The following is a 14,801-nucleotide window of genomic DNA, read 5'->3' as shown; positions in this document are numbered from 1 at the left end:
GCTACTTTCCTTCCCATCCCACTTTCTCTCTCTGTCATTTGTTCCATTACCTTTCTTTTGTCTTCTATTTTTTCTCCTTCTCCCTCTGCAGCACTCTACTTGATTGTAACCTATCACAGGGCTTTATTCTTCCTCTCCCTCGCCTGCCCTTGTTCATTAGCTAATTGATGGTAATCCTGTACACCTGTTCTGACTCGTTGAGATGTGCATGAATCACATGTAATGTACTTGCTGTTGTATCTGATAACATCGTGCCTCAGTTTTATGAAAGAACTATGTATTTACGTCCTTGAGAGAATGCTCATTTTAATGATATCAGAATTTTTATGTTTAAGTGTTTGGGCTATGACCCACTGTAGGTCACAAATTAATATATATTTTTAGGGTATTACGCATGTTCACTGTCACAGCACTGGTTGCTTTACTGCTCCAACAGAGTAGAGTTGCATAAACATGAATTATGACATTATGGACGTATTATGAGCAGAATTGTAGCAGAATTGTAGGAACCACAGGGTTTCTCCACACGTATTCTACTCTCTAATATTACGTTGTTTTTCACATGTAAATAAAAAACAAATTGACAGTTGCACTTAATATTTATGTTATCTCTTCATTTAACTAAGCATTTCCAGCAAGTAGCATTAACACAACATGTAAATGTAAGGACATGAACAAATGTTTCCTAATAAATGTTTTCCAAATCCAGTAACAAGAGCTCTTTGTGAGTCATGGATGAAGGTTTCATGACATCAAATGTGTCTAGACAGTCTGCAAATTTACCTAATGATCTGGCCCTAGAATGCTTAGAAATGTAGTCATATGTTAACTCACCCATTTTCACAAATCCAATGTCCACATAGATTTTGGCACAAAGTGAGCCTAGTAGATAGCCAAACACAGGTCCAACCACCGAAATGGTCTGGACACAGCCTAGGATATGATAAACAAATCCAAAGACACACACACAACAGACACAGAGGTTAGTACTTGAGACATCTGAATTGAGAACTGAGATACTGTAGATAATGCACAGTGCAAATAAGTAACATCCACCTTGTTTATTTACAGTATAATGGAGCAATTGGAAAATGTAATTAGATCTAATTAGATTGTTCCTTTTAATCAGCCTCAATGTCAAAATTTAGCACAGAGGAAAATAAAGGCTCTGCCCTCTTCAGTGTGCAATTATCCTTCAGTTTTATAGTTGAGTCCTTTTAACCTTTCACCAACAGCTTATTTTCAACATACAACAAGTGCCTCACTGAAAACCTCACAGGGCCCCTTCCCAGCATTGAATAAGTCCATAAGTCTGTCAACCAAAAACAAAGCTACATAAAATCACAAAAGTATATACAAATAATACAAGCAGAGATAGATTAATATATGTGGGCCACATGGACAATTCTAAAACAATGGTTAACATGGAGACCTTTTAGACCATATACAATACCTGTTGTTATGACTATAAAAGTTGAGACCTTACCTGCAATATCTACTGAACAGTTAACAGTGGTAAACTTCACTGATTTGACCTTAGTAAAAATTATATAATTAAGTGTGTGAGACAGTCTGACATAGAACGATAACCTCTTGTTACCCCATGTAGGAATATAAACTGAAAAATGTGCAGCATAGTTGGGAAACATGCTGTGTTTATGGTACTATTGTGAATTTTCTTATGATGTCAAGGGAGCCCTTTTTAGAAATGTAAATACAGAGCCTTAATATCATCAATTATACACTGGTTACTTTTTTCAGTGCATCTCTACTTCTAAGTGATGTTTTTTCTTACCAACATATAGAGCAGCATTCTCCTCGCTTGCAAAATCATCTATATAAGAGATCCCAAGAGGCTGAACAGGCGTCTCTCCAATCCCCCGCAGGACATTTCCCAGGAGCACATAGATCCACATAGACAGGTTGGAATCTCCCTCACAACCTGGACGAAAAGGTGAGTAAACATACTTGTCTACATTAGTGTGTGTGTGTATTTATCTGTGTTGGCACACACCTTTAGCTGGAACATCAGGCATTTTACCATCTTGGGTGAGGTCAGCTGGTGAGCCCACCGGACATGGAGAGGGGTTAAGGGTTGAGTTCACTACCCACCGCACCGATGTTTCAAATTCATAGCTGTACACAAAACACAAATACAACTGTTAAAAAAAATCATCATTTTACTTGGTTGTAGGCTACAAAATGTTCATAAATAACGTGTCAGTGAAGGAATCCCTGTTGGAAAAGTGACCATCCTGAAGCATCTACAAAACTCATTGGAACAGCAAAGTAATGGGCTGTTTGACCTGGTATAGGCTGGATGTTGTATTAGGTAAAGTAATATATCATATCATGGCCCTTAGAACATTCATTGTCATGCATCATATGTATTTCATGTTCATGTTGTATCAATAAGACTTCCTCTACTGGTTACTGTTACAATGTATGATAAGTCTATTTCCTGTGGATTTGATTTGGTTTATTATTGTTTGGAATGAGATGCACATGGATAGATGGGAAAACAGCTTCACTACAAAATTTCTGAAAAAAAAAAAAAAAAATTCATGGTTGTCAAATCAACTGATGCAGCTTAGGGTTAGGGTTATGAATGTGTCGGAAACTCCCATATTCAATTATAATGAAACGTCAAATAACAGTGAGGCCCACTGGCTCTTTTTACGCACCGTCCAATGATGAAGTGAGGCAGAGCAATGATGAAGGTGCCAATGGACATCAGTACACAACCTACTGCAATGATCTTTGGCCTATGGAGCTTAGCACCAAAGTAACTGACGAAAGCTATCACCAACAGGTTACCTGGAATGGAGAAAAGGACAGAAACATTAGTGACTTTATGCAGACTGCTACGCTTGAGAACATTGTCTTATTTACCTTGTGTTATCTTTTGACACTGTACGTAATCCAGATGTGTCTCTGACCACATACATTCATGCTATTATATCAGGCTTTGATTTCTTGTCTTTTGACTTGTTTGTTGTAGCAAAACAAGCTGCAGATCTACAACAGTAAAGCTAAAAACACCTGCAAAACCATTACACCAAACAATTATTTTCCATATGTGCCAATATATATGCAGTATATAACCATTATATACATACAGTACATATCATTACAATAGTATACCCAAACAATGATGTTCTGAAAACTGAGCATGAGACTGTTGTTTATAGTTTGAATGACAGATGAGGTTGTGCTTTCACACCTGACACATTATCTTCATCCTCCAAAAGATTATTTATTATCTACCGCATGTAGCAGCAAATGCATAAGATGGCATAAAAATTAAACAATCATGGGTGGGACCCTCCTGTATTGTCACCTTGTAGTGTATTTTGTATACGACCAGTGACTCCATTGTAAAGAAGGTGGCCTAGAAAGATAATCTTATGCCATGTTGCCTGACCTTTTACTATTGAAAAGGTTCATTTAATGGGATGACGTCAAACCCTCCAACAATTCTTCAACTGCCATGCGTGTGTGTGGTGGGGGGAGTAACCTTTTTAAGCAGTAACAAGAAATTCTTAGAAGTATTTATATCTTTCATAGTATTCTACAATGTAATTACAGTGTTTGTGACAGCCAGAGCACAGTAAGCCACAAGTACAGTGACTGTACGTCAGGAGAAGTGAATTAGATTTTTGATCCTTTAGAAAAACTTCTATTTGATTCTGATATACAGTATGTGTGATGATCAAGATCAAATACAGCAATTAAGGTCTGGAACATGCTAGGAATGATTTCATGCAGCACATAGTACGTACAAGCATGTGTATACAGCTTTGGGCCAATCAGCTGAGCTCATTCATAATTATCAACCTCCTTTAGTCTTCTTTGTTCTCCTTTCTGTATTTCCCTCCTCTCCTGCTTCTCTTCTCCCCTCTTGTCTTCCCCCTGCTCTGTTCTCCTCTCTTGTTTCTTGCACTGCCCTTTCCTCTTTTCTTTCATGCTGCCCTGCTCTGCCTCTATGTTGCCCCGGCAACGGTCCTATAGGAAAATCTTGTTGCCTAGGCCACATGAGAGAAGCAGCTTTCATAGGAGATGGAGAGATGGAGGGATGGAAGGGAAGAGATCTGGGGTATTTGGCTCAGACGGTGTTAAAGGTGTCATCCTTTTTTGCTGTCAGATACAACCCCACTTATATCAGAGTATCAACAGGTCGCACACTTATTGAAGAAAAATGTTAATTATTCTTCACTATCAAACTTCCCACCTGACAGCAAAAGAGCTGAAGTAGATTGCCTGATAGTGGATGACAACTTTTATCTTGTTTGAATCATATCTCTTTGGGTCTCATCTCATTCTGCAAGCTATGTATGATTTATAACCTACAAGAGACACTTCAGTTGAATGGACTCGCTTTACATAACTGACCTAGAAACTGGTGAAGGGACAATCTAGCCAGCGGTTACTTAAAATATGTATTTGTTGCATGTATACAGTAGAGATTCAAGCCAGATCTACTAACTAGCTGCATGTTTAATAATTTAAACTTTTATCCTATATGATATCCTGCTACCAGCTCTATGATTTCAACTCGCTAAAGCTAACAGTACTACAGGTCTAACAAGTGGTGCCAGTAATGTTAATGTTTATTATTAGTGATTAATCAGGTGAAACAGCACCTATATTCTTCCTCACAAAACCATTTCAAAGTGTATGTCCATGATTGTATTTCCTGTGGCATTGACAGGCCAGTTTCTTTCAGCATTGATTCAGCGTTTTACAGGTGTAGTGGACATGCAGGCCTTTATGTTTTCAATATGTTTTGTTTATTTTGTTCAATTTAAACAAGGTGGTTTCTAAAATGTGTTAGGATTTAATTTACAGTAAAAATCATGTAAAATTCAAAAGTGAAAACTTCAGCTTTTGTTAGGGGGCTGAATATTTTTGCTGGAGGGCTGGGTTTCTACTGTGGGCCACCATTGCCCACCACTGATTAAGTAATGTGTATATATACAGATGGGTGACAAATTAAAGGAAAAACCAACATGAAGAGTCTTAGTGAGGTGTTGGGCTACCATGTGCTGCCAGAACAGCTTCAGTGTGCCTTGGCACTGACTCTACAGTCTCTGAACTCTTATGGAGGGATGAACACTATTCTTCATAAAGATATTCCCTCATTTGGTGTTTTGATGATGATGGTGGAGAGTGCTGTCTAACATGTCAGTCCAGAATCTCCCATAGGTGTTCAATTGGGTTGAGATCTGGTGACTGTGAAGGCTATAGCATATGATTCACATCATTTCCATACTTATCAAACTTATCAGTGACTGTTTGTGCCCATGGGGGTATTGTCATCCTGGAAGAGGCCGCTCCCATCAGAAATGTACCAGTTTTTCCTTTAATTTGTCACCTGTCTGTATTTACTTAAGGATGGATCTGTTTAAGCAGTGTAATTACATCAACACTAAAATTGTCTGGGAATCTGTCCAGGCATAGCTCATCTCTCACCCAATGTGAGTGGGGATAAATGTGTTGAAAATCATGGATGGATGGAAACTTTCAATTCTTTCCCACCTTTAGGTTGAGATATAAACATGGTAACATGGGTGGCAGACTGGCTCATAACATATAAGTCCTAGTGTGAATCCACTGGTTTGAATCTTGGTGTTGGTCCTTTTCACTGTGACTGTGACTTTTGTCCAGTTGTGATTCCTCCCACATTCCAAACACATATAGTTACATTAACTGTAAGTGCTAAATGAGCAGCATGTATAAAGTATGTAAGAATGAATGTGTCTGTCTGTGTGCTAGCTCTGTGTTAAAATGGCAGTTTTTCCAAAGTGTTTCCCAGCTTTTACTAAAAACATGCGTAGATAGCCAAGCCCCTCATGACCAAAACAAGAATAGATACAGCATAGATAAATGTTTTGATTTTCTGGTAGCAGTTGTTTCATAAATCAGTTCTGTTCCATGGTTTCCAAACATCATTCAATTTTCAGCTGACCTGGGATTATAGCACCCTAAAAAACTGTTTCTAAATCACATATATTTGGCATTTCTGTGCTGCAATTTCTTGTTGTCTATCAGTCAACGTATATGCCTACTGAATCTGTGATATTTTATACATTTCTGCACAAAGCTTGGAAGTTTGTGTTGCACTTACACAACAAATTATTTTTGGTTTCGCCTGAAGGTTTCATCTGCTTTGAGCTGATTCACATGTTAGATAAAAGCTGGTAAATGCCAGTCGATTCCCATGTATATAACTAGGAAATACAATGAGATTAAATTAATACTACAGAGATGTTAATGCATGACAAAAGCTTACAAATTGTGGTCTGGCTGTCCACAGCAAGAAGAAAGCTTACAGCCTGTTATGTCCCTGCTCGACACTGTGACTCACCACGCACATATGCGCACACATACACGCACACACTCCTCTGTCCTCTTCTTGGAAGCCTGATGAATCCTTTATCTGCAGCCTGAATACCTCTGTGACCCATTCATATTTCCATCCCAAAGACAGAAAGAGTGAAGGGAGGGTAGCCCATGACAGAGAGGCTGCAAACAGAACAACAAAATAACAGCAGTGACTGGCAGGCCTACTCACCTATCTCGAAGCTCCCGTCAATGACACCTATTAGGTAACTGGGGATGTCAAAGCGCCTCTCCAGCTGAGTTATTGTGCTCTTCATGTAGCTCCCCGACAGAGCTTTTGCAAAATAGGCAAAGGACAAAGCCACCAGAAACATCTGGGAGAAGAGAGTGAGATGAGAAAGAGGAAACAGAAAGAAACAAAGACAGGGTTTTTACATAAATATGCACAGGAGCTTTTCTCTACAAATGAGCAAATACAAGTGCCAGCATCGCAGGAACAATAGGGTTCAGATGAGTGAAGGGTTGGAGGGAGGGAGGGAGGGAGAAATGTAAACAACAATTAGAGAATAACTGGTTAGCATTTCAGTGATGACAGCCAGATCCATAAAAGGATGAAATGACTGGTAGTAAAGATAAGGTATAATAAAATAAGGTAAAACCATGCATAAGAAAATAGAAAAAAAAGTAAAACTTAGGGTTGTACAAATTGCCACAAGCACATACTGACACACAGAAGGACTCCCCATGGTTCACTTTTACATCTTGATTGTTTTAATTACTGCTATAACGGGACTGAAGAACGATGAGCATGTAGCAGATGGGCCCAGATCACGCGTTCTCAAAGCGACCACAGGCAATTTAATACAGACTCATTGATGGCAGAGGTCCAGAACGCCAGACAAATTCAGTTTCCTTATTAACATAGAAGTTGAGAGCCTGTGAGAAGGTTTCAGGCCTTTGACACTGAGCAGGAAATAAGGCTGGGCAATATGACCAAAATCTCATGTCCCGATATAGGTCATTTCATATCCTGATAATGATATCCAACCCGATATAGCACATAAATAGTTAGTCCATGCGCCCCCCTCCAAACCCTCTGCCCCACCGTTGTCTGTCCATCCTTTGCACGGATTAAATTTAATTACTCTCATATTGAGCTGAAATTAAATAAATAAAGACAGTCTTTACTGCGTTTTGCTGTCATTTATAGTCACTGTCTCACTGCTTCTCTGCTCTTTCTCAGCATGGGCGGTCTTGAGCCCTCCGTGTGTGTGCAGCGCAGCAGAGGAGAGACAGACAGTGGTGGAGAGTTGGTGACAACTAAACTTGTTACGTAACTGTAAGTGCAATAAAAGCTTCACGTGTAAAAAGCCAAGAAGAGTAATTTATCAATGTAATCTGCACAAAAGATGGACAGAATGATGAAAAACATTGTCATAAAGAGTGTGATTTGTGTCACCATGAAATAAACAATAGAGTATGATATAAAACGATAGACATTTTTCTATCGTCACACAATATATATCATCATATCGCACAGCCCTAGCAGGAAATGTCATCACAGGAGAAGCAGACTACAATCTCAAGCCATATTCTGTGACAAACACACAGTAGTCCAAAGTTGTTTAGTTGTCCTACAAATTATTTTGATCCTTTCAAATTTAATACGTTTTTTAAAGTTTACTAGACGTTTATGATGATGTCCTTGAACCTACATGATGTAATGACCAAATGTCCACTCATTTCAAATTGTACTTAGTAAGGTAGTAATCTACTGATTCTATAGCTCAGATCAGTGGTTCCCAACCTGTTGGTTAGAACCCACAAAGGTATCCCCAGATAAACTCGCAGGCCATAACCTGTGATTGGCGGGTGACAGTTAGGCAATGCTTTATATTAAGGGGTCATGAGCTTGTGAAAAATCAATTTTGAGCCACCCCATTCATCCTCTGTTGTTTGGCTTATCAAAAGTTCATAAATCAGTTGGAAGCCCTTGTTTATGCTACACAGCATCAATAATGTGAGGGAACATACCCCACTTCTTCATTAAGAAATTGCATACTACTCTGCTGACTGATCTAAGTGATGTCCCTCATGTACTTAGAACCACTGAGTCAGTTAAACGCTGGATATATTTGCATTTACTACACATGGTCAATACCTCTAACAATGGAGGTGAGCTTATTTGGTCCAACTTAGACCCATGCCTTCCCTACAGTCCCTACAACAATCCATTCCACGGCATCACAAGATGTCAACAATTCTTTGTCAACTTCACTATACCATGAACATCTACCCAAACACTGTAGCTAACTACTCTCACGGCAAATAGCAATCATCCAAAACATTGAAAAATGTTTTTTTAAATACCTATTTGGAGTTTAAAAAATGCAACAATAATATGAATATGGACTGTGCAAATGCTGGGCATTGTGCCAAGTCCAACCACAGCTCCCCCACTTTGTTGAGATTTTGTGAAATTAAGTAAATTATGATCTTGCCTTGAGGAGGTGATGTTGTAAAGATATGAAGCATTTTGGATTTAAGAGTATAATACACTAGAGCTCTCTGGAGTCTGGATAAGATGAGGAAATAAATCTCCATTGCCATTATGTTTACATTCAGATAATTTGTGTGCAATGTGTGCAATATGCTACTGCTTTGTGTAGTTTCCTGTGAAATATGTCGGAAACAAAGACAAATGTGTGCTCAGGAATGGTTGAGTGGTTAAATCTTATCTGAAGCCACATGTTTGCCTTTGCTTGCCTATGAGATCAAATCCTCCTACATGTATTTTTTTATCTGCTGTCTTCCTGTGAGCTTTCCACTTGTCTAATGAAACAAAGAATATATAATATATACAATGTGCTTTCCACTCAACATTTTACAGAAATACTGAGGAGAAAGCTGCAAATTTTGTTGCCTTCCTTCTATGTTTTGCTTCCTGTCTTGTTGCTTATTTTTTTGTTTTTTGATTTCGTTACTGTTTGATGTAAAGCATACGTTATTATCTGTGTCATATAACAAAGGGACACAGAGGTCATGGATTCATTTCTTAAAGAATGAAGGTACAGGACTTTTAATTTTAGATGTTCAATTTCCAGTCGAAAGAAAATGTTTACTGTATTAATATGTTTAATTATGCGACAAGATGCTCCATAAGGATCAACACACACTAACAGAGACACACAGTAGCTACTATATCCTGCACTTGGGACATCCCAATCCAAATTATTCAATTATGTTAATCACTGCATGTTTGTTTTGTCCCCCGTGAGCTATCAATGCTAACAAACTGTAGCTAGGCATCAATAATGCAAATTGAGACCAATTATTTTGTAGCTGGGTGAATGGTTTGTAGGCTAATATTAAATAAGCGACTAGTTTAATATTTAGCATGAATGAACATAAACCTATGTGGTGTAAATGGTTCATTTTCTGAAGCATAGCTGACTTGGAACCAACAAAATGTGAATTTGTAAAAGTGAAATGACTATTTCAATATTTAAACACTATGTACAACACACGCAATTGTAATGTGTTACTTTGGCCTGTACAGGTTTGTGTGTAGAGAGATCCACTTCTCTACACATGGTCACATGAACTGCCTTTTCTTAACTTGTTCTCTTTTCCTTATGCTTCTCTATTTCCCTAACTCCCTCTAATTGACTCAGAACATCCACTTCACATCACTGCTTGCTTCTTCTTTGCCAACTTGCCTAGCGAAAAGATGACAGTGGTTTCACTCCATGAATTTCTCAGAGCAGAGTTTAGAAGAAGACTAAGACCCTTGTGTTGTCTATAGACTAAGTGTCTGTAATCTCTTTGTCTCTTTGAGTGCTTGTAAATAAGTAATGGTTTGTGGCCTTGGTCATGGTTCTTGTGCTGCATCCTGCCCCCTTACTGGGTATCCAGCACTGACGTGACACAAGCAGTGCACATGAGAGTCACATTACACAAATAATCATGCAAAAGACAGGCCATGGTCATAGATAGATCAAAGCTGGGAGTATTATTTACCTATAGCATAAACTGGAAGTATATTTCACAACAAAAATATCCATAAAATGTGAATAAATTCTCTACTAAGGATACAATTTGACCTCCTGACCCTTTAGCGGTAATTGAATTAGAAGCATCTGACTAAGGCTGGACTGACGCGTCAACATAATAGATTACATCGATTACGTAAATACATTGATTTATGTGGAATGCATCGATGCGTCGCACTGTTCACATTCATCCTCAATTATGGTGGTTCCTGCTCCTGGGTGTGTTGAAAATGAGACTTTATCCAAAAAAGCCTGAACCCCATTGTCAAAAATGTGGGAATTATTTAAAGAGACCTAATAAAATGGTGCTCTGCATGCTTCGTAAAACTGAAATTACTACCACAGCATCACAACTGCTATGCACGAGCATCTCAAAGGAAAACATCCTGGGGCTCTCCAACCTCAAAAGACAGCAGTGAAAGTATTTGGACTATTACAGTGAGTTTTGTCTGATTGTTGGTTGGTAGCCAGTGCCTGGGAGTCATCGTTGCATCTGTTGTGTTTCAGGCAAGAACTCAATGAAGACTCCCTAGAGCAGATGCTAATAGCTAGTATAGCAATGTTGAATTCCAGCACATATGCACATATAGACCTGTAAAACTAAACTATGTAGATTTCCATTAACATAAGCCTGTAAGTCAGTGTAAGCAACCTTTTGCAGATGAATAATACAAGTGCATTTCCAATTACAGTCGGCACTACCCATTGGAGTAAATCATACTCAACACTATCTATGATAATTAATGGCAGAATATAGTAAAAAACACCTTTCCTAATTAGGCCTACACTGCATAAATCTGAACTTTCATGATGAATAGTATAATTACGTAAAAGTTAAAGTCTGAAGTGGTTCCTTCATTCATAGATTTCATGTTGAAATATTTCATTTTGTGTGTCTTTTTGTGTCTCAGGAAGAGGCACAGCTGTGTGCAAGTTTGTTTTTTTTCCATAAAAAGGATGTCACTGTATCCATGCCCCACGTTTTTAAATTAAATATTTGTATGCCTTTTTATGAGAAAATGCTTAAATAAAAGGTTGAAAGAATAATCATAGAAGTTATGGTTATTATTTATTGGTAAGTTAACCAATGGATTAATTGACTAACCAGAAAATAATCGATAGAATAATTGAAAAAATAATCGTTAGATTAATCAACTAATCAAAAAAATAATGGTAAGATTAACTGATAAAAAAATAATTGTTAGTTGCAGCCTTACATCTGACTATACTACCACTACTTGTAAAACCACATTAACAAAGTTAGAGAGATTTCTGAGCAGAAGTCTATTGAACAACAGATGGGAGATAATCAGGAATTTGAGATACTTCAAGATAGAGATACTTTGTCTTATTCCTGCAGTTCTCCTTGTACAGAATGACCATTTATTGTAGATGCTACTGTATGATGAAAGTGGGGCCATCAGTGCAAACAGACCTCCGTTGAGATCATGCTGACCACCAGTACTAGCTGTGGGGCATTAATGAAAGTAGCTCATCACATGTGCATTTCCTGGGGGGATTAACTTGCAAGCAAGCATGCATACTAGGGGTCGGTTTGATTTGGACTCCAGTTTGAGTTGTTAAGCTCCAATGTGATCAAATCTTTTATTCTCCCTCACTCAAAGAGGAATTAAAAACATATGTAGCACACTTCTCATTTTTAGCCAACTGTCACTGCTGCTGGTTAAAATGACAGACAGCAGCTGATTAAATCATCTGGAGCTAATTAACATTAATTCTGTAATGGCTAAAATAAAACATTTGGCTGTTCTTTGGTTAATGTGCGCTCTGCAACTGGTGCATATTCAGAAAAGATTGTGAGTGAAGAGACATCACTCTGTAACACTGAGTGGACTGTGTGTTTTTGTAGTTCAAAAGGGACAAACAGAGTAGCGACTCTTCTCTAGAGAAATGATCTAGCTGATCACGTCACATCAATTTAAGAGTCTACCAGTTAAAGTTTGCTTCATATCGTATCAGCATCAACTTAATAGTTCTCAGGATCTAGACTAAGTCAGATAGAAGAATACAGATACAGAACAAGTCAGATACATTTACTGAACATGTCATATATTATCCTGCTCATCTCAGTTTCGGGTTGTAAGTACAGGTTGTGAACATTAATTAGTCTGCCACTAAAACTAGTTTGTCCTCTTTTGAGTTGTAGTTATTTTAGCCTTTAGTTACTTGCAAATGTTGAAAGGTAAACCTAATAAGGTATAATACTGGATGTGAATTTGATAAAATGTTATGGAACATCACCCCTAAGGTATATACTTATGTTTCCCTCCACAGCAAGAAAAAATACCTTTTTGATTTACTATTTCCTCTCAACTCTCACAAATTTTCTTGGAGAAAAGCCTGTTTTCTGAGCAATTCAAAATTGTCTTGATTAGAAGTTTATATGAAACAAATAAACTATGATCTAATTTATACTCAATGGAAGTGATTGAGTCAGAAAATCCAGTGCTAGCTTTTCTCCAAACGGACGTGGATATATTTTTATCAGCACTGGCCTAATTAGGAATTTAAGCCAACAACATTCACATTCTCAATTATACAATTTAACATTTAAAGCTGAATAAGTCAGTGCAGTGTGTTCAAGCCAACTCATTCTTCATACTGACAAATTGTCAGTTTTGTTGGCCACAACTACATCTGTTCCCACTGGTGCCTGTTCAGTCATTTATCAGCTCACAAAGACATTACTTGTACCAGAGTGGATGACAGAGTGCAATCATTGTGATATTAAAAATACTTTCTCAGGTGACTGCTTATCTGGAGTCAGTCTCAACCATTGCAACTTTTCAATGTGCCATGTCCAGAAAGCCTATGCTGATTTCCAAGGGAAATGACAACTTAACGGCTGATGCATGCCAGCCCCGCACACATCTATGATTCATACATTTTTGTAAATTATTTGCAGTGGCATTTTGCCTGTAAAGAGTGATGGAAAACATGAGACAGAAATAACATTTGATAAAAGGTTACTGGCTGAAATCAGATTAACATTTGTTCCTCCTGTTTAAATATTTTATAGCTGCATCCAGGTGCATCATGTAAGGGCAGACTTTACCGTAAGGCAAGGCGGGCAATTGCCTGGGGCCCCCACCCAGCCTTACGCTGTTTAGATATGAAATATATAAAATTATGTTACTATTCTAACTAACTTATTTTATTTTGTCAAACAAATATAAATATGATAATATGAGAGAAGGCCAACAGGTTGCAGTATATCAGGCTGCAGGGCTGCTTGTCAAATGTGGTGATGAGCAACACTGGCACACCCCAAGGAACTGTACTGTCACTGTTTTTTGTGCGCGCTCTACACCTCTGACTTCTGCTTCGACTCAGGAACGTGCGACTCACAGAAGTTCTCAGATGACTCCTCCATTGACGACTGTATCACAGACGATAAGGAGGAGGAGTACAGAGAACTAGTTGAAAACTTGAAAATCAAGAAGCTGATGGTGGACTTACAGCACAGCAAGAGGCCCCCCACCCCTACAAGGTAAGGAGTGGAGATGGTGGAAACCTCCAAGTTCCTAGAGGTGCAACTCAACAACAACAACTGGACTGGTCAGACAACACTGAGGCCTTCTGCAGGAAATGACAGAGCAGGCTTTTTCTGAGGAGGCTCAGGTCCTTCAATGTGTGCACTAGGCCAGGGAGGTGGCATCGGGACTTGTGGTACCAAACAATCTGGGCAAGCTGGTGAGGAAGGCCAGCTCTGTGGTGGGGATGGAACTGGACAGTGTGGAGGTAGTGACAGAGAAGAGGATGAGAGGGAAGCTGAAAGCTATCATGGACAACTGCTCTCATCCTCTCTATGCTGAGCTGAGATGGCTCAGGAGCACATTCAGCCACAGACTCTTCGAGCTACATGCCTCAAAGCGCTTAGGGGGCTCTTTTAGCCATAAGCCATCAGTGCTTTATCAGCAGAAAACCCCACAAGCAACCTCTCAAAGAAAACAAGCCTTCATCCAATCTGAGGGAAATAACCACCTCCTATTACAGATAATGGTAAGAATGAAGGCAATATAGATAAAGAAATCAAGAAAATCATTTTGGAAAGTGGTATGACTTTTAGTGAGTAATATAATGTCAGGAGTGATAACCGAATAAGAAATAAATCATCTCTTTATAATTTTTTTTTTTAACAAAAGCAATAAATTGGTAATGATTTACTTTTTCTAAATGTCATGTTTTGGGATTTGCAACAATGGCATGCATTGTGACATGTTCATTCTGTGCTTTTAATTGGGTCTCCAATAGGTGCCAAATGTGCTGTGGCCTCAGTGTGAACTAGAAAGTGATTCACATTCAGACTGTGTGAAAATTTTAACAAAGACTCCTCGTGACCTGTGACTTGCTTTTGTTCTTAGCTAGTTGATGTCACCCATGTAA

General features: G+C 38.5%; 1 protein-coding gene across 2 annotated transcripts in view; it reads right to left on the bottom strand.

The window, feature by feature from the left end:
- Positions 1-14,801, bottom strand: part of LOC122983840 (solute carrier organic anion transporter family member 1C1-like) — a 41,466-nt gene that overhangs the window by 14,891 nt on the left and 11,774 nt on the right. The window contains exons 3-7 of one of the 2 annotated variants that reach the window (XM_044353984.1): positions 6,575-6,716; positions 2,685-2,817; positions 2,015-2,136; positions 1,796-1,942; positions 835-933 (exon numbers count right to left, since the gene is read on the bottom strand). In XM_044353984.1, coding sequence (XP_044209919.1) covers positions 835-933; positions 1,796-1,942; positions 2,015-2,136; positions 2,685-2,817; positions 6,575-6,716 — 643 coding nt within the window. The remainder of the gene's footprint in view (positions 1-834; positions 934-1,795; positions 1,943-2,014; positions 2,137-2,684; positions 2,818-6,574; positions 6,717-14,801) is intronic. The other variant, XM_044353985.1, reaches the window with a different exon arrangement.

The sequence above is a fragment of the Thunnus albacares genome, chromosome 6, assembly GCF_914725855.1.
Source record: "Thunnus albacares chromosome 6, fThuAlb1.1, whole genome shotgun sequence".
Taxonomy (NCBI): Eukaryota; Metazoa; Chordata; class Actinopteri; order Scombriformes; family Scombridae; genus Thunnus; species Thunnus albacares.
Note: the sequence above shows the minus strand (reverse complement) of the source record. Positions and strands in the feature narration are given on the sequence as shown.